General features: G+C 40.1%; 1 protein-coding gene across 1 annotated transcript; it reads right to left on the bottom strand.

Annotated features, from left to right (window-relative positions):
- Positions 1 to 1,812: 1,812 nt before the first annotated feature.
- Positions 1,813 to 8,978, bottom strand: LOC137611738 (junctional cadherin 5-associated protein). Its single transcript, XM_068339799.1, has 3 exons — positions 8,653 to 8,978; positions 2,263 to 6,140; positions 1,813 to 1,847 (listed from the first exon to the last, which is right to left on the bottom strand). The coding sequence occupies exons 1-3, from the start codon at positions 8,976 to 8,978 to the stop codon at positions 1,813 to 1,815; spliced, it is 4,239 nt and encodes a 1,412-aa protein (XP_068195900.1).
- Between the last annotated feature and the right edge of the window lie 11,267 nt (positions 8,979 to 20,245).

The raw sequence follows: 20,245 nt of genomic DNA on the forward strand, positions 1-20,245 counted from the left end.
CAGCAGAATGAATGAACACACTGGGTAACGAATGAAACAATGGCAGAAAAGGAATGACAGGGTGGAAGAAAAGAAATGAATGTTTTGAGGACAACAGAACAACACATGATTCGAGTTGGAAGACGTACACAGAAAAATAAAAGACAAGCCATGTCTGACCACCAATGAAGGAAATACAGCTGGAATGGATTGATGCATCAAATATCACAACGAGCATCCAACACCGAATTCAGCGTATGAAAAAGCGCTATCAAATATCAAATCATTGCACGATCAAAAAAGATTCTATCAAATCAATACTGGCACTGATGAACCCTCACTCATTGATACGGAATTGTGTGTTCAAGGCACACCACAGGGTCATCCCTTCTTATATCACTCTTTTAGATTTTAAAGCATAAAGCACTACAAAATTATGTATACTCTCAATATGATACTGTACAGACATATGATACTTGATAGAAGTATGGAGAAATAAAATTTCATGGTTAAATACAAAATATCTCTTAAAATATTTAAAATATACTTTATTTTGTACATTTTTCAAACTGATTAACATTTTGATGATAAAAAAAATAAATATTCCATGAAATGTCTCTTCGCCATACAGATGTTTGAACATAGATATATCGTATGAATTAAAGCACCCGCCCCCTGTTAAGCACCCATATACCCTGACACAATTCCATATCCCTGTGATATAATTTGAACGATAAGCTCACATTAACACTCCAGCCAATAGTTCCTACAGGTAGCTCCACTAAACCACTGAGTTGTTTGTGTAATAATATTGCTCTACATATCTTTTTTTTAATACTGTGTCTAAATCCATCTTAAATTTTAATCCAATTGCCAACCACAACATAAACCCAATCCGTGCCTTTATTGCTTCCTGAAATTACCTGGACATTGGAGCCATACATCTGATTGATCTGTGGAATACATCTAGTTGAAGAAGGCAACTCTCCTTCTCCAGCATAAAACCAATATATTACCCTTTTAGGCCACTGAGCTATCGTGTCATGCTGAGAAGAGTCACTCTTCATTGAAGAGCTCCATGGGTTATGATTGCAAGTGTGTACAAAAGCAATGAGACAAGCAAACAACGTCATTAAATTCTAAAAAAGAAAGGCTGATTGATCTCATCTGAAAATCAAAACAGTTCTTGAGCCTCAGACAGTGAAGTCCAGTTCTAAAACAGCTGTCGCCTTACCAAGACAATCAGATATGCAGTTTATTTTGGTGTAGTTTAAATGCAACAGAAAAGGTTTGTAATAATAACCCTTCTACATCTACGTTAGGTTAAACATAAATGCTTACATTCATATCCTTAAAAGCTTGACCGTAAACAAACAGATTTGTTCAGTATGCAACAAAATGTCTTGCCTGTACTCACTAAAGATATTTTTGAAATTCTAGTATGCATGACATAATTGCATAATGCCTGCCAATGAGAAAAGCATAGGGAGGATAGAATAGAAAGGACAAGCCGCTACAAGAAGACTAATTAGTAGGAACCCTATAAGAGAATGGGTTTGGGATGGAGGAGAAACGGGGTAGTGAGAAGTCAGTTTAGGAAGGCCGGGGAGGGTTTCAGGGTAGAAGTTGCCCCACAAGTTAAAGAGGCACCTCCCTTTGGCAGTGGAACAGCACTCTCAGTAGTCAACGCAGCGCCGAGGGTGAGGGTGTACACAATGCTCTTGTCGGACAAGAAGGCCATTTCAGTGTCATGAGATGAAGGCATTCTAGTAGGCAGCCAGGTCACAGTGTTGGAGCTAAAAACCTCAGATGGAGATGATGGACGCAGTCTTTCTACACTGTTTTCACTCGGCTGGGATCATGGGATTCTGGGATGCAATAGACAAAAATAATTACTCAGCAATAAGGCATGCATGTAAAGTGAAAGTGAAATAATACACATATCTATTACAAGAAATTACTGTAAATACTCTCATGGTCAGAATTGAAATCAAACGATCCAATTCATTGATAGTTCAGTCTGCAATCATCCTGAAGAATCAATAATAAGTTTGTAAATAGGCACAACTGCATAGAGTTGGGGTTAGGATAATGCATTTTATAATTTATTGACTTAAATTTTGAAATGTGTTGGTATTGTTTGATTTTGTGAAATGTGAAATACATGTTTTACTTTTAAAGTCAATCTTGATCCTTTCCGACAGTGCAGACAATCTTCTAGATTTAACATATTTTTTCCAAAAGGATCCTCAACAGCTAATTTAATTTATTTTGTGAGCTCACCTGAGAGACTTGACATGTCTTCATCTTGCAACACTGTCTTCTCAGAGACCTGCTGTGAATGGGTGACCTCTTGATCATCCTTGTCTTTCTGAAGAGCTGGATGAGACTCCTCGAGCTGTTTGTCCTTGCCCTCCCCTTCTGTCTCTGTCTCTCCCTCCCCAGAGTCAGTACTCCTGATGCTAAGGCGTCTCACGCGATACATAATGTCCACATCCCTCATCCGGGCCAGGCGCTCAACGGCCACCCGACCTGGAGAAATAGCAAGCTTGTTCTGCAATGCTTCAATCCGATGGGAGGGGCCCCGACTCCTCCTTTCTCCCTCTAAACTAAGGGAAAGCCTTCGATCTAGGTTTGGCGGTACTGAAAGTGGCAGTCTATCTGGGGGAAATTCTGGCAATATTGAGTGGTCTCGCCCCAGAGACCAGAATCCAAGTCGAAATTCCGAGACAGCAAATGGCTTCTTTTCTTGCTCCTGCTTGTCATCAGGCATTGAAATATCTTGCCCCTCACTATCACATTTCACATCACTGGTCGGTTTCTCTGCACCGCCTTCAGATTTTTGTCCTGGATTGGCTTCCTTCTGTCCAGATTCTACTTCCTTAGATACTGTGTTACCACAACCCTGTTCATTTGTGACTTGGGGGTCTGCAGGCACGTCATTTGCTAATATTTTGGAGGCACTCTCCTCTGTAGCTTCATCTGCTGGTATGATCTCAGAAGGGTCAACCGTGCCAGAATTGTCCAACTTTTCTCCTTCAGCATTGCCTATTTTGTCTTCTCCAGCATTTTCCAATGTCGACAACTGTTTCTCCCCTTCACCACAAAGGTCCAACCCTGACGGATTCAAACTTGAGTCACTTGGCTCTAATGTTTTTGTATCTTCTGCTGGACTTTCTAAGGTAGTACACTGTGGTGGACTGCCATTTTGATTGGTTGAGCTGTCTGAGCTATTCTCCTCATGGAGTGGAGGCAATGGGCCCTGCCTCATCTGATTCTCAAGCTCTCTTTTACAAATAGGGCAATCCTCCTCTGAATCTACATTTAGATCTTGAAGAAACTCTGTATCACCACTTTTAAAATTGCCTGTGGACACTTTGACATCTGCTGGGTCTCTGGACTGACGCAAAGTCTGGCATATGTCCTCATAGTCAGGTGGACTAGTGAGTGTAGAGGCATCCTGCATGGGCTGTCTATCTGCCCATGGCACTTCAGCTGATGTGGTGTGTGTTGTTGGACTAAAATCGCAAAGTGGTGTTTCAATGGGCTCATCTGGCAAGTCTAGTTTCACTGTCCTACCATCATTGCTCCGTCTGCGCGAAAGATGCGAAACAACTCTGTATTCTCTGAAGCCTGTCTCCCGAGGTGGAACAGGGAGCTCTTCCCTAAGCTGCTTGCTGAAGGTCACAGATTTTGTTGCAGGCCTTGAGAAGGCGCTCTTTATGTCCCTGTAATCTGGGTCAACAGACCAGCTCACGGCACTGCGCCTCAAGCTGCTGGGCTTGTTGAGAGGTTGCGATGTCAAACGAATCTTGATGCTCTCAGGTATTTGCACAGAACCATTTGGGGCATTATTGCTGGCAGTACCTAGCTCCAAGATGTCTTTGTAGGCCTCATTGAGATCCTCTATGCACTTGTCAACACTGGGCTGTTTGCTGCTCTGCTGCTGTTGATCCTGGACCTCTTTTTTGATAGTCTCCAATTCTTTGACGGCATCCCATGGTCGCTGGCTGGTTGGTTTCAGCAGGAGCTGTTCCAATGGCTCCTGTCCACTGCCTGTTGCTGGTTTGGTCTCCTCTGCATTTCCTGAGGGTGGTACTGCTGGCTGCTGAGCTGTGCTCTTGTTCAGCTGGTTGGAGAAGGTCGACGTCAGGGAGAATGCGCTGTTACTTGACAGTTTCAGGCTCTTTACTCCCTTTATAGGAAATGTGAAGGTACTGCCAACTGCACCACTGCTATCAGGAGGGACTTCAGTGTTGGGAGGGACAGGGTCTTGTTGTGCTTCCTTGTTTTCAGGGGCAGGTTTTCGGGCTTCTGGGCTGGTTTGTGTTTCCTGGTCTCGATACTGGTTTGCAGGCCAGGATCCCGATAGTTTCATCTCCTTGTAATGGTTTATTTTAGGGGGTCTACAGGATACTTTTTTAAACATTTTGCTGCTGGCTCTACTGCTAGTTTTGCTGCTTGCTATGCTACCAGTTAGTGCTTGCAGCTCAGCTTCAGCTGAAGATGTGCTTTGGAGACTTTGGTTTGTTAAATGGCCAGTTTTGTTGTCACTTGGACTGTCCGCTGGGTCTGGTGATTTCTCATTGTTGTTATTCTGATCACGAATTATCCCAGTGAGCTGCGGAGTAACAGGGACGGACACCAAACAAAAAATTGTTTCACTTAGTCTCTTCTTTAGATTCTTGGATTTTTCTTTTTCTGGTAGCTCAGGTGGTTCCATCTTTTTAACTTCTGTCACAGTTTCTGAGACAGCCTGGTCAGCTGGCTTGCATGGGGGAGGTGGTGGTTTACCCAGAATAGATGAAGGAAAAAACGGAGCACGGTTTTGTTCGGTAGCTACACTGTCACTTTTTTTGTTAATTCCCCTGTTGCACCATCGATTACTGCTGTCATTATCATTGAGAGCTATTTTGCGGTTGTCAATATTGAGAGCTGATCCCTGTTGAGAAGGAAAGGCACTGTCATGTGTAGATTGTCCTAAAATCTTAGCGGTTGGAGTCTCTTTGTTGATGTTCCGTATTTTGTCTGAGTCAGTGAGAGAACTTCCGCTAGGCCCTCCTGAGATTTGTTTCGCTCTTGGGTCTTCAATAGGTATTTGACGGGCGTGACCTGGTTGTTCTTCGTGGAAAGAATGTACCTGTTTTCGATAGGATGCAACGCGATCGCCATAATATTCCAGCCATGAACCAGCTGTTGGTCTGGATAGCCACCTTCCAGGATCTGAGTGGGGCATCTGCAGTGAATCTGCCCTCCATCTTAGGCTTGCCATTTCATTGCGGCTGATTGAAATTGCTCTTGGGGGAGGGATTCTTTTATATGATGGTGGTGGGATGTATCCAGGGGGCTCCATTCCCGAAATGGTAGCGTGTTGTGCGAAATAGTCATGTCTCAGCTCCCCTCCCCTTGGGAAATAGCTAGGCCTTTCTTTTTGTTTGGCACCCTGGTCTATAGCAAGCATTTCTGCACTACCCCTAGTCTGCTGGTGAATCTCATATGAAGGAGGCTTTAAAGGCCTGCTAAACCTGGGCTTTGGTAAAAATGCAACATGGCTACTTGGCCCAGCATTTCTACCCCACCGATCCCTGACTACAGCACCACCATAGATATATCTACTGTATGGCCCAGAGAAAACAGTTCTATTTATCCTCTGTTGTCTGTCAGGTAGGCTTGGCCTGGATGGAATGAGCTCTCTACCACTTGATTCAGGTGATAAAACTCTGGGGAGCGACTGAGATTTTGTTTTAGTTCGTGGGTGAAAAAAACCCTCTGGAGTCCTCAACCGATACTGGTCCTGAGCCCATCGCTCTCCATCTCCATCTGACAGTTGCCTGCCCAGGCCAACAGCAGGCCTCCACTCCTCCGTACCGAGGCTCTGGCACTTTCTTTCCTCGGTTACTCTTAGATGACCTGGAGCTGCATCCAGGTCTCTTAGCCAGGAAATGTCCTCCCATAGCTGCTGCGCTTGTCTTTCTGCTCTGTGTTCCTCTGCTGTAATCAGGGCCTGTGGCCTCCATGCACCAGCAGAGGCCCTCAGCTCCCTTCCATCGGCATAGTCTAGGAGGATGCTGAAGTCCTGGCCTCGCCTCCGCCAGTAGGAAACATCCCTCTCATCATAGCTCAAAGGTTCTGAATATGTCAAACTTGGGACATCATAGAACCTGAAAAGACAGATATTTCAGTGTAAGATATATTGATAGTGTCAAATGACAGTGAGACAGACCTTGATTCCCACTCCTGTAGTTGTGCTCACAGAGTTTGCAAGAGGAGTAACATCTTACACGTGACCATCATTTTATATCTCTTCATGTTAGAAATTAAACTGTCATGAGCCTGTTTGAACTATGAGACATGGCCCAATAACTATCATATAATTAAGTGCTACCAAAGGAAAATTAGCCCAATAAACCAAATAGTTGCACTGTAAAAATGTAAGTCTAAAAAAATATCATTTTGGAAAGGTCATACCCCTCAGAATAAAAATCCAATTTACTAGGAATTGGACTCAAAGACTTGTGCAGCGCAAAAAAAACAACCTCTGGGACTGCAAAATTATTTTTTTCTTTAATGATTAAAAATCTGTTGATGTAATTAACTAGAGAAGCACAAATCTGTCTACCATTTATCAACCTATATTTGTGAAAGGTGGGTATTAGGAGGAAACTGGCCACTCTTTATTCATTCATTGGTCAAGCCAAAGAAAATAAAGAAGATATCTTCAGAACATGTACGGTCATAAATTTGCAACTCATTTAGAGCTGACACCTTGGGGAGAGCCACAAAAAAATTTAAATCCGAGTGAACAGAATTTTGCCCCACATGTTCAAGGTGCAAATTTGACCAATTTTAATTTTACAACCATTTTGAATGTGAAGGCAGGAACACATTTATTCATATCTAAATATAAATAAACAAATGGTGGAACCTGGAATGTGTGATTATTGATAATAGTGATGACTATAAAAGTAAGGTATTTTATCATTTCTTTTTAAAACAGAATTAATTCAGCTGGATTTTTACTGCTTTTAGTGCTATTTGTCATTTGACAGATTGTAAGCATTCCATATTTTAAATTTACTTGTAAATACATAATAAATATCAAGCAAGATTTAAATAAACCTGTACTGAAATCAAATTCTCCATCAACAGATATTTTCCCCAAACCAAATATAGTTTTGTTAATGTAAGCATATCTTATTTGTTTGAGATTTGAGAATTTTAGAGGGGACATTTCTATGTGTGTCTCCAGCATATCTTTTGGCTTAGTTAGAGAATAAGTCTGTACTAATCACTTAATTTATGAGACCTGGCACATATGATGGAGAAATATAAAGTCAATAATAGGCCAGTGGCTTCCAGCTCCTTTGAGGAAACTGAAATTTTAGTGTGCCTAGACATTTAGATAATTATACAATTTCTTTAAAATGCAGAATTCCACATTAATATGGCCAGTGCATACCGGTGGCTCCACTGTAGTATGATAAAGGATGCCATCTGCAGATTATTTTAGTCAGGGTATAGGGTATAGCTATAATGCATATTGGTCTGTCGAAACAATTAGCTTAGACAAAACACACTTCGTCATCACAGATTAATTCTTCGAGACAAACATCACGTCTTTATGGAGTAGGGGGTTATAATGCAAAATTACACTATAATTTTACATTTCTGATTTTCTTAAGTGGTCAGACTAATTCTCTTGGTGTGGTGGAAGCTGCTGCTGAAAAAAAAAATAGAAGAAGCTCTCTAATATCCATGAATTTCCATAAGCTATTAGTCAGATCCAAGCATTTTCTAGCTTACGCTACCTTAATGACAGTTATGATGGAATGAGGGAGTGTGGGCTTGAAATGTTGCTGAAATTCATACATAACCATCAAACCTTTCAGAGGAAAGAGATCAATAGTTGTATTTTCTCCTGTGATATACGTACGTGTGTGATCCAGTCACATAACACCATGATTTGCATTTGCAGTTCCATACAAAAGGAAGTATAAAATTTATGGCATTTTTACAATATTTTTGTAAAATGTATTGTAAGTAAATGGATTCCACACTTTTTAAATGCTTCATCTTATATATATACTGCACTAAGTCCCTGTATTAGTCACTCTACTCATTCATTTAAGCTGCAAAGTCAATGGATCATTCTCAGCAGCATATGCTACTGTATGGCTGAGGGGAGCCGCACTGTGCACACTTGCCCAGCAACATGCTTACATCACAGAGCACGTGCTGGGCGTGATTCAGTGTGCCAGTGTTTACAGTGGAGTGATTACGCGCCTGTCTTCAGGCATGTTCAGTCCTCCTCAGTTTGTCTTGTGCTGCTGTTTGCATCTGCCTGGCGGAAGCCGTGGAGACAACAACAGTGCAAGAAGGGGTTTTGGTTTCACAGGAAAACGAGCCACATTTCTACGTGTGCAACGTCAACTACTCAAACAAGCGCAAAGGCACCTTCTATAATTCCTTACATCCCAGGGTAAGGTAAAGGGGTGTTGCTGCAGCCACATTCTGCAGCTCTGAAAAGAGGGGAATGGGAAGAAGCAGAAAAAACCTGCGCAGTGCAGACTCAGTTTTGCATGCAATACTTAAGAGCCCCAGTGATAACTGGGAGATGAAAAGGGGAAGGTAAAGGGTGTGAGAGATTGCGAAAGAGAAAAAAAAAACACTTACCCGCTATCTGTGGCGAGAGAATCACCCAAGGGCTGAGCGTCACCTAGGATACTGATACCAACATCTTTTCTCCTTAGGTTTCTTTCCACACTTTCATTGTCTGTGATGGGGTAGGCCTTCACCAGTGTCGGCCTGCTGCCATAGATGCCTGTGATCGACGCCCCCCGGTCGGCCTCGTACCCGTTTAGAGCCCCCCGACCGGCCCTGTTGTCTACAAGTTCACGCTGGCAATCAGCAGGGCGCTTGTCAAAGGGAGTGGCAGAGGGAGGGTCACTCTTGGGTAGTTTATATCCGTGCGAAATGAGGAGGTCCTCCACACTGTACATGATGGTGTCGCTCACTTCTTGGCAGGAGAGCAAAGGTGATGTTGCCTTATGCACAGAGGTGCTGCTGCTGGAAGCTGGAGCACGGCTGCTCAGCAGAGGCCATCACTGAGGGGAGGAAGGGGGGAAGGACGAGATAACGTCAGTAGATTATTTCTGCATGAGACTAAATTAAGGTGTGTCATTTACAGCATACCTAGCTATTGCATTACCTTCCCACGAGTGAACCGCTTAGATTTTTAGCATGTGCTATGTGAAAGCTCGGTTCTATATTAACACTAGATGTACTAAACATAACGTAACATGATTCTGCAGTCCATTTCATTATCCTGATCATTCTTGAAATTCCATCCTATGCTTAGAAGCCAGAAAATGTGTGATGCAGCCACACCCTTCTTTCTTGCTGAAGACATTTTTTCTCGTCTCTCCAAACTGTCTAAATCCATTGTCCATAAGAACTGCTAATTGAGAGTTATTCCCTTCATTAAATCCCTGCCCACAAAATGATTTCTCTGCTCTTTGTGTGAGATAAATTCAGTGGAATAATGATTTAACCCAATCAGGTTCTAGGTGGAACATTAGTCGCTGCAGTCATTGTTATCACTCTATAGGCACTCGGACAGTTGCCGTAAGAGTAACATGAATTCAAAAATAGTCCCCAGCAGATTGGACTAAATACCGTCTGATAGTCTTAAGGTGATCTTAAACATGATGTTTGTCATATATTTGCTTTTCCGATAACTTAATTCAGCCTTAACCATTTCATATAAGACAATAGAATTTAGTATGTTTCACCATGCATGGTGTAAATTCCCAAGCAGACAGTACTTCCTCTGTAATGACATGAAGAAAATGGACGCAACATTTATCACATGACATTTTAAGTTATGCAGCATCATAAAATTCATTACAGTTTTTTGACTTACAGTGCAAAAATTTGAGTGTAAAAGGAAGCAAGATTTAATGTCATGTGTTGTAGCACAAGCCTTACGTATATCTAGTTTTAATACGTCTGAACTAAATGCTGTTATATCTTTACATTACAAGATAAGACAAGATAATAATAATCCTTTATTGTCCCACAGTGGGGAAATTTGTGCGATCGTGGCAGCAACATATGAAATATACATATTCACATATTGTAAACATATTAACATATATCATATTATCAAAAATTTACAGTTATATTTACACTGCATAAAAACATCATATCACGTCACATCATAAAAACATTATGTTTTCATGGTTGTTTTCAAATATGTGAAACAACAATTGTTTGACCCATCTGTGAAATTCTATTCACTCTACACAAAACATATAGAAACATTAAATTTAGGTAACAATACTGCATTGTAAAAGTAAAATATGTGTTGCAAAACTGATTTCAATCACTATTATTTAATTTGTGTATGGAACAACACACGTTTGTAAAAAAATCTGTGTTTTATTATAAAAACACAGATTTTTGGTGCTCTTTTGATTAATTTCAGGGTTTCAACAAGCTAAAACTATATCATATATTGGTGCAAATCACCATTTTGCCTAATTGCATTTGCACTTGAATAACATCTCACCTTTCATTTTCCATAATGTGGCCCTTTAAGGACAAATAAAGTGTTGAATCAAAAACTTATTGCATAAACTTATACTTGAAAACACCTTAATGCTGAACAGACCAATATAACACTGGGGGAACACAAACTTGGTTTCTCTGGGCAGAGCGCCCATTCATAAGGTCTGTAGTTTACCTCCAACAACAACTGTGATTCTATTAACAAATTAAAACTGTCATAAGATTGTTTTATCAGCCTTGTCTAGTTAATTAATAAATTATACAAACGGATTTAAATAATAATGGCTTCCTAAGATTTAGATATAAAGAAATCATAATTACTGGCATGTTTTTTGCTGGAATATTTTCACAATGATTTTCTCAATGAGTAAAAGAAGTGAGACCTTCTGAACACTTCTATCAAGAAAAATCATATTCAGATATGAGCGGTTGTAAATAAGCCTGAATGATTATTTTGCATAAAAATAATAGCTGATCATTCCCTGACTATTGCTGTAGCTGCAAAAATGTTGATTTAAATCAAGTAATTCAATCAGTCATTAAAATACTTTCTTCTTCAATTTTTATCAATCACACAAAATGTCGTGCATAAAAGTAAAGTCGGTCACGTAATCGGGGGAGAGGGATCTTCCCTCCTCTGCTGACCTTTAGGTGACCTTAACATTTCTAATGCCATAACTTTGTCCACTTTGCAGTGAGAAGTTGTTCGTGACCTGGAAGTTTATTTCATAGAATATTAGAATAATATTTCTTTCATTGAATATAAGCCATTATAATACGTGACCCACAATGTAGAGATCATGAACACGAGGCAGACGTAAAAGATTGAGCAGAATGTCCCTCCAAACAGACAAAATCATGGATTGCAAATATATATTGAAGGACAGAACTTCTTAAAATCGATTCAGCAATTTCTGAATATCATTCTAACTTGTCTACAAAGAAGAGCCAGAGCAGGTATAACATTGAAAATTTGATCGTTTAATCAAGGTCTCTGACGTACGCCGTAAGTCCTCCAACTATTCCTGGATCTTCGAGTGGAGCGAATCTGTAGTTTGGTAAATGCAGCAAAATCAAGTCAAGAGCTTCTTGAATAACCCATAACCAAGAACAGTTATGACCAGTGAAGATGAACTCACAGAAAAGACGCTGGCTTGAATGCAGCATTTTGTCAGAGAGAACCATACACTGGCTCTTTTCGACAAGGTCACAGCTTCAAATGATTGCAGTGAGAATATGGTGCGTATTTGGCAAGCCCCTTTATCGTCAGTGGTCTTACAGGCAGGTTACGATCTCACTAATTCATTTAACTCATGATATCTGCAAAACGGTTCTGCCACATAAACATGTCATATCCTTTTGTCCAAAGTGTTCACCAGGACAGGTCACCAGGTCACTCACATTCACAACCATTTATTGCAACTAATAAATCATTAATTCACTGTATATTTTTGGAGGAAGCTGGAGGATTGGAAACACAAACAGACAGAATATGTAAACTCCAGAGATACGGACATCTCTAATGAGTATAGATACCTGTATTTCAATATAACTAGTAACAATAACAATTACAGATATCTACTTACTAATTTTCACAGTTTGAAATTTTATTCTGACCGATTTAAAATATTAATTTCTTATGTCCATAATTGGTTTTCTGATATGTCCCTCATATAAAGTATTTGCAATGGCAATGGAGATTGGTGAGAATTTAATTATTTTTATAAAAACTAGTAAGAATTGAGATGTAGACATTTTTCACAAGAATTGAAACTAATCCCAAAAAAAAAAAAAAGATAGCAGATAAGTTATTGGAAGCTTTCTGTGTGTCAGACTTGAATTACAGGTAATGGTAATGGAGTTTGGACAGAAGCCAGTCGTGCGTGCTGTGGTACACAAACCTTTGTTTTACATACAATCAACAAAAGCACAACTGAACAACAGATTTGTACATGCACATTACTGTCAAGCCGAGAGCTATGAGAATGTTATGCATGCGGGAAATTAGCAATCAGGTTGGGTAAATCTATTGTTGGAGTCATTCAGTGACTCCAGGTAGTAGGAGTTCTGCTGGAAATAGACACTTTATTTGAGCAGTCCCTGACTTCGATACTCAGCCCTAACTTAGAGTCTAAATATACTTCAGAGTTTTAGAAATTAACTTTATGCAACCATCACCTGCCCCAAAACTGAAGAAGGCAGGCCCCTAATGTCAGAGCCAGGCCTGACAGACTGCATGCACAGGTAGTGGCCACTGTAACACAGCAGCAGTAGCATAGCAGGCAGCACCACCCTAACTGCTGAGGGAGTGTACCTACATCCTACCTAGTGACAGGGAAAACAGAGCACCACACATCAGGATAATCACACACACAAAAAAAACTGCCTCTTGCAAACTCCATTAAAAGCTCAAGTTCAGCACGTTTATTATTCTGATCACTTTGTCTTAACAGTCCACGCAATTCTCTTGACGAAGAAATTTCCAATGGATGATGATGATAACTCATTGTATGAATGAATAATGATTTGAAATATATCCGTTGTATCACAACATACATCTATCAATAATATATCATTGTTAGGGGAATTGCACCCTATGCATAGACACAGAATGACCTACTATAGCCTTGCTATAGCCTACTGCAGTGTTATATGGCACAGCCTACATCAATTTGACTGCTATGAAATGTTTTGGGTTTTTTTTTAAATCTTCTCCATACATCTGCTTCGCCCAGTGCCGCAAGTCCAGCACCTATCAGGGGAGGGGGGAAGAAAAAAAAAAAAAAAAAAAGCAACCTCTACCTGCACGAACTGTAAGTTCGGTCATGTTTTTGTCCAAATCCGCTTGGCAACATCATAAAACCTCGCTGCAATTTTTTTTTATTTTTTTTTTTGCCTTAGAAACGCACGCAGCGCAGCAGCGGGAGCGCATCTCCGCCTCGCCGCCAAGCAGCCGCGGCAGCGGCAGAGGCGGCTCGGCGTTGATCGGTGGAACATTTTGAGGTGTGTGTGTGTGTGTGTGTGTGTGTGTGTGTGTGTGTGTGTGTGTGTGTGTGTGTGTGTGTGTGTGTGTGTGTGTGTGTGTGTGTGTGTGTGTGTGTGTGTGTGTGTGTGTGTGTGTGTGCGCAAGTTGACGCGCCGTTAACGAGCAGGTTTTTTTTGCAGATGCGTGTTAGCTGACTGAGTGTTTACCAAAGAGCCGCTACCCCTGCGCGACAGAGGAAGCCCCCCACACAAATAATAATAATAATAATAATAATAAGAAATAAGAAAAGACAAAAACAGCAACCCCTCCCTAGAAATAAACCAGTATCGCCAGTGTGTGTGTGTGGGGGGGGGGGGATAACATGCGCTTAGATGTCATAACTCAGCAAGAAAACGAATAAGGGCGTAAGCGGCGGAACAGACGCATACCTGAAAAGATGCTTGGCGCGGCCGTCGCAGTTTCCATGCGCCCAGCTTCACTGCACAGAGCCTGAGCCGAGCATGCCTATTGGTAGGCAGAGACGGGCTGGTTGCTGGCTGCCTGGACTAGGTTCTCCTCACTACAGCTGAGGTGGGGTGGGCTCCTCACATGCACACAGCCACAGAGAGGGGATGTCACAATGGTTTCTTCCAAACTGTATCACCCAACTTTGCGTTGTTGTGTTTTTTTTTTGTGTGTGTGTGTGTGTTTTTTTCTCAAAGCAGCAGTCATTTTTCTTTATTTCAATATGGTATATTGATTTCTTGGATATGTATGGATAATGTTATATCATTGTTATACCTTTGTTTCTGTTTGATAGATTAAAATCTAACAGGATATACCAAAAAAGAAAAGGTCAGTCACCACCACTCGGTTAAGTTTCCGATAAAAAGTGCAAATTTCCACAAAAATTCCCATGTGTCTCTTTCCCACGTTGTTATTTTCAGATAAGCAGGATGGCAGCAAGTAGCACAGCCCGTGGTGATGGTGATTGTGTGTGCGTGTGTGTGTGTATGTGTGTGTGTGTGTGTCTCCTTCCAATTCAAAGACAGCTTGCCTAATTAAATGTGCTGGACTCAGGCCTTTTTGTGCCAACTGTGACATGCTGCAGTCTGAGGGATCCCTCTTTTCGAAGAGTGACGGTGCAACACACTCATGCAACACACCCACAATTCCACTCACTAGTGACAACAAACCCCTATTCATTGCAGCATCCTAACCAATTAACTCCACCAAACTAGCCTTTTTTCTACCTTAAAGATCCCTGCAAAAAAAGATCTTCCCCTACTTTTGATTTGTAGATTGATTGATTCACACACATGCACACTTGTTAGATGACAGATTAACTAGATAAAGATGGTCATCAAACTGGATTATCCATGGTAGTGTTTCACCAGATTATGTTGGATGGTTACTTGGGGGGGGGGATTGTTGGCAGATTTACACAAAACCCGCTGAATACCTGTCAGTGAAACCTGGTAGGAGGGTGGATTTTCGGTGCGAATAGACCCCAGGACTTCTTTTTTTCTTTAAAATTGCAATTTTGGGTGTTTCTTGACATTTCTCTGATGGAATAACGAATTTATCTTGATGGGAAAAGTGGTATGTGGGTGGTGGTGGTGGTGGGGTATCTCTGAGCAGAAGTTATTTGATTTCATTAAAAAAAAAGATCCATTAGATTTCAATGGTTGGCTGTCACGACTCCAGTAACCTTACATTTTCTTTGCAAGCTTATGACTTTCACTCTGGATGAGGGCTGAGTACCATTTATGTTGCCGTCTTACACATCTGTCAGGCGGAATATTACACAAAACACAACATGTGTCATGGTTGAAGGCACTTTTTTTTCTCCTCCTGGATGTACACCAAGATTGGAAAAGCACTTAGACTTTTTAAAAGTTATTGACATGTTTGGTTGGGGGTTTTTTGTGCAAACTCACAAAGCAGTTGAAACAAGTTAAGAACAGCGAGAGCAGCTAAAGTGATCCCAGCCAAACCAGAGTGATCACCTCCACCACCATCCAAAGGCCTAACCGACTACTTTTATAAGTATTTTATTTTGACATCTTTCAGCTTTTCCTAAAAGTCTAGTTGATTTTATTCAAAACTTGCCATAACCTTAATGACAGAGAACCTTAACAGACTCCCCTGATAAAAAAAACTAAAATATGATATAAAACACTACAAAATAAAATGTTTGAAGAAGCTTAAATTGAGGCTTGATAAGTTCACCTTTCAGCCTTCAACACTTCTACTTGTAGGACCCTAAATTTTGTATTAAAAAAATCAAAAATGTTATAAAAAATATTTACCTGCTATCTGAGGAAGTTGGATTTAAAGTGTTAAAACATCAGCTACAAAAGGTTCTCCTGTGCAAAAGAGATAATAATTACAGATTCTTCTATTATAAATAAATCACCTTTTAATCTGTTTTACTACTTGTGAGGGTAAGATCAATAAATATTCAGCAAGTGCTAGGTTATTTTAATTTTAATTTCTATTACCACTGTACAATATTAAGTAAAAACATTTTTAAAAAAAGCAAACAAAATTCTATTACATCTCAAATACAGTTGTAAGCATTTTGTGTTGGCGTAGCTTTCTGCAAACAGAGAATGTCAACATGAATCTATGACAGTTGTTTTGAATATACAACCACTGTAAACAAGACATACAGAAAATGAGGGTGTAGAGAACGAGGAGTCCTGTCCATGTGCTGGAAGTCGAGAAAATTTACAGTAAGAAATACTTGCTGAGCACACATCTTTGTATCAGCTCCTTCCTGCTTTCTGCCACATTGACAAGGTTCTGCCAGCAATACTCATCTCTATGGCAACATAGTGTGTCACTTGGTGGACGATCATGTTTCTTATAGTACCCGTGTTTCCTTATTAGGGCAACTGCAAGGTAAGCAAAGACCCTTCTCTGGTTTGAGGGTTGGCATTTATTGATGTTTTGTTGTATTTTTGACATCATCTCACATGTTTTAATCAGATTTAAAGTCAAAAATAACTTTTGGAGTCAATATTTTCGATAGATAGAAACACAGACTTCCCAATTCCACTCTGGTTCCACCATTTGCTAGTCGATAACCTTACTGAGCGTTTATAGGGAGTACATCCTACTCTGCCTCTTCTTTTCACGTAGTCCAAGTTGGTGGACCAGTCCACGGCTCCACAAAGTCTTCTCCACCAATTTCCTGTACTTAATTAACAGTAACAATCTTCTCATCCAAGTTAATTCTGAAATAGAAATAGAACTAGAAAAATAAATAGATTTAAGTCCTGAAAGGCAGACAAATCCCTTGTGTCCTCAGCGACCTTCATGACTCACAATGCTGCTGGGCAAGTTGACTATAAATGTTTTACCTTAACAGCTTCCAGTGTAACTGAATCTACTGGAGTTTAAACTCTTGAAACTTCTACCAGCCGGTTAGAACTGAAGAAGCCGCTGAGATGGGAAGAGAAACATCTTCAAATCCTAAATAGAGGTCTGAGAACTTCTGGTTGAACATTTTGGGCAGAGAAATTTGACTCGGATCTCCTGGTCTTGAAGCCCCCCACCAAAACTTTCAATGGCATCAAATAAAACACTCTGACCTGAACAGTTTGATTGTTGTTAGGAGGACTATGTCTTCAAATTTTGGCCTCAAAGGAGTTCTTGTCTTCACATCATACAATTCCACAGTTTGATTATTGTGTTAGTCTTAGAGGAGGTGTCACTCAGAGGTGAGTGCTTCATCCTCATCTGAAGTCATTACATACTGTATGTGCTGTGTGGTTTTCTCAACAGCAGCACAAAAGAACAGTGACATGAGATATTCAGACATGAAAATGCTGTCTTAATAAAACAGGCTCCAGAATGTGATTTTTTTTATAAAACACTCCCAATTTCAACACCGTATAAACAAGAAAAGGGCAGCTCCTCTGAAACAGTGACATCACAGACCAGCTTCTAGCCTCTTACAGCTTTTGTCATAATGTCAGGTTGACATTGCAGTTGAGTGTATCCTCCAGTGTGAATGTACACCACTAATTAGTTTCATGATTATTAGTTGAGACTAGAGAAACTAGCTATAAACACAACATTTTATTACCTTTACATCAAAAAGAAACGTGTTACCCTACAACTGTTAATTTATGCATTGGGCAGGAAGGGACGATCATTCCTCATCAATGAGGTTTTCACCCACAAGACAGATTACCATGACACTGAGTGGAAGGATGGGACACGAGCCAAAAAACAAGACATTCAATTCTGGTACAGGTTCAGAAGGATGGGCCGATGCAGGAGTTTCTTTTTTTTTTTTTATAACTTGGCTTAACTTTGATATTAAACAAAATTATGCTAATTATTGGAAACAACTGAACAGATTTCCGCAAAATCATTCTAATGCAGAAGGTTGTTATAGCTTCTTCTTATAGATCTAAATGTCACCAACTTACAAACTTGAACTGTCAGCTGTTTTGCGCTGATCAGGTAGCATACAGGAGATGTGTGGGAATTTTGTGCTTGGAGCATCTGAAAACACTGATGACTGCAGTACGTGGCAAGCTGTAAAAACAATGAGCTTTGCGTGTGTGTGTGTGTTTGTGTGTGTGTGTGTGCGCGCGCACTGAAGTGTGTGTGTAAGCATGTATGTATATGCATGTGTCTGGATAAGAGCCCACTTCTCTCACACATACTGAGACATTGTGGCTGTCCATGTAAAACTGTACCATCTGCCCACCGTGATGTATGCAGCATATAGTCCACCTATAAACGCACTGAAAGCAAACTGCTGACAGAGGCAGAATCAAACACACCCTTATACAGTGCTAATGATACCAGCCACAGTCAATGAAGCTAACAAAGGAAGTTGATGATAACCCACGTGCAGCTCATGCTGTGTCAGTGGTCTGTCTTTAGCTCTAAATGTTTTATAACTAGTTGCAGAATTTGGTCATTACTTGTTTTGAAACTGTAAATTTGATTGATCTTTTATATATATATATATATATATATATATATATATATATATATATATATATAAAAGATCAATGTGTGTGTGTGTGTGTGTGTGTGTGTGTGTGTGTGCATCAAAATGAAGCAAATCAGTTCAGTTGCAGCCTGTAAAAATCAATGCAATTAACTAATGATGCAAAAGTCCATAGAGTTAAGGGAGACTTACAGATACAGATGGTAATTCTCCGTTTGGTCATTAAGATGAGTGATCCCGTTCATATTACACGTATCGGCTAATCTATAGCTAATAAACAAATATTGATTAGACCAACTTATATCTCCTTCGCAATAAGTCATGAAGCTCAATATTTTAGTGATTCTCAGTTTCATCGCAGCCTTGCAGCCTATTTACAATGAATGTAATATTTTTTCACATCGATGTCACGATATTTATGTAGTATTTTTTTACACTTGTCCGAAAACTCCTTTATGGGGCTAATTTCATCTGATTGTTTCTAATCTCGAAGAAACTGCTGAGCATCAAATTTTATTCTGCATTTCTTTTTTAGCTTTTTAAACGTTCCACTCCTCCATTTGTTTGTGCTAAAAACTAGACTGTAATGTCAGTGAAGATAAAAATTGATTCCAACTCAGCTCATGCACACAAATCAATTAATTAAAATCCTAATTAGTACTTTGAAATAGCACATGAGGTTCATGTCTGTAGCTGAGAATCACTGGATCCTGTAAGGTCACACTTATCCCTTCACCTTCAAACAAAATGATGTGAGGCACCTTTAAGCACCTTTATATCTGCTGAAGCTAAATGTCTCCAGCAACATCCTGAGGGCTTTACTCTAGAACACACACTTTGATTCCTGTTTAATAATTTATTAAAGTGTTTTTCAAAACTCCTATTTCTGTGTGATATTTCATCCTCGATATTAAAAAAAAAAAACCCATCTGTATCCTCCTTGACTTATTTTTCAATGTCAAGGTCATTTGCTTTTTTACATCTCAAGGTCACTGTCGTGTGTCATCATCACCCAGTCGTACACAGACATCCACCCATAATGCCTCATCAACGTCGACAATGCTCAACAAAAAAAAAGTCTCCCATCAGTTGCAAAGGTCCAGTTCAAACGCGCATTAACATACACATTCACAGAAACACACACTCTGCCCTCTCCCTGTCCCCAGCCCCCGTTGCCTAGGAGACAGCTGAGGGGACCCCATCCCTGTACTCACCAATAGGGCTGTGTCACTAGCTGGAGGAAGAGATGGGGGGGGGGATCTTCATCGCCATCTAGCAGCCAAGACAGAGAAAGACATTTTTTCTCTCTCTCCCTCTCTCTCTCTCTTTTTTTTTTTTTTGAAGTCGAGAGTCTGCCTAGTAACCCAATGTGCTGACTTCCCCTGGCGCTGAAATCCAGCCCTGAATTTCAAATGAGATGCCTTAGGGTTTTACGGAAGATGGGAAGTTGACTATGGGCCATTAATCATGAAGTAGTTGGATAGGTTAGTGGTTGTAACTGTACGAAATCAGAACAAACGTTAGTTTGTAATGCAGATTGTTATTACACTTTAAAAGAGTTACTTCATCGAGAGATAAACCATGATCAAATTTTCTTGTGCTGTACCTTATTAAAGTATTTCACTGCGTAAAAAGCATATTTATAGTTAAATCTACACCACTATGCCTGTATAAACTAGAAAAAAAGTAATCAGCCCAACTATGACAGTAATATTATATTTATATGTAATCACTACACAGTATAAATAAAGTGG

Source organism: Antennarius striatus, chromosome 18 (assembly GCF_040054535.1).
Source record: "Antennarius striatus isolate MH-2024 chromosome 18, ASM4005453v1, whole genome shotgun sequence".
In the NCBI taxonomy this organism is placed as follows: domain Eukaryota; kingdom Metazoa; phylum Chordata; class Actinopteri; order Lophiiformes; family Antennariidae; genus Antennarius; species Antennarius striatus.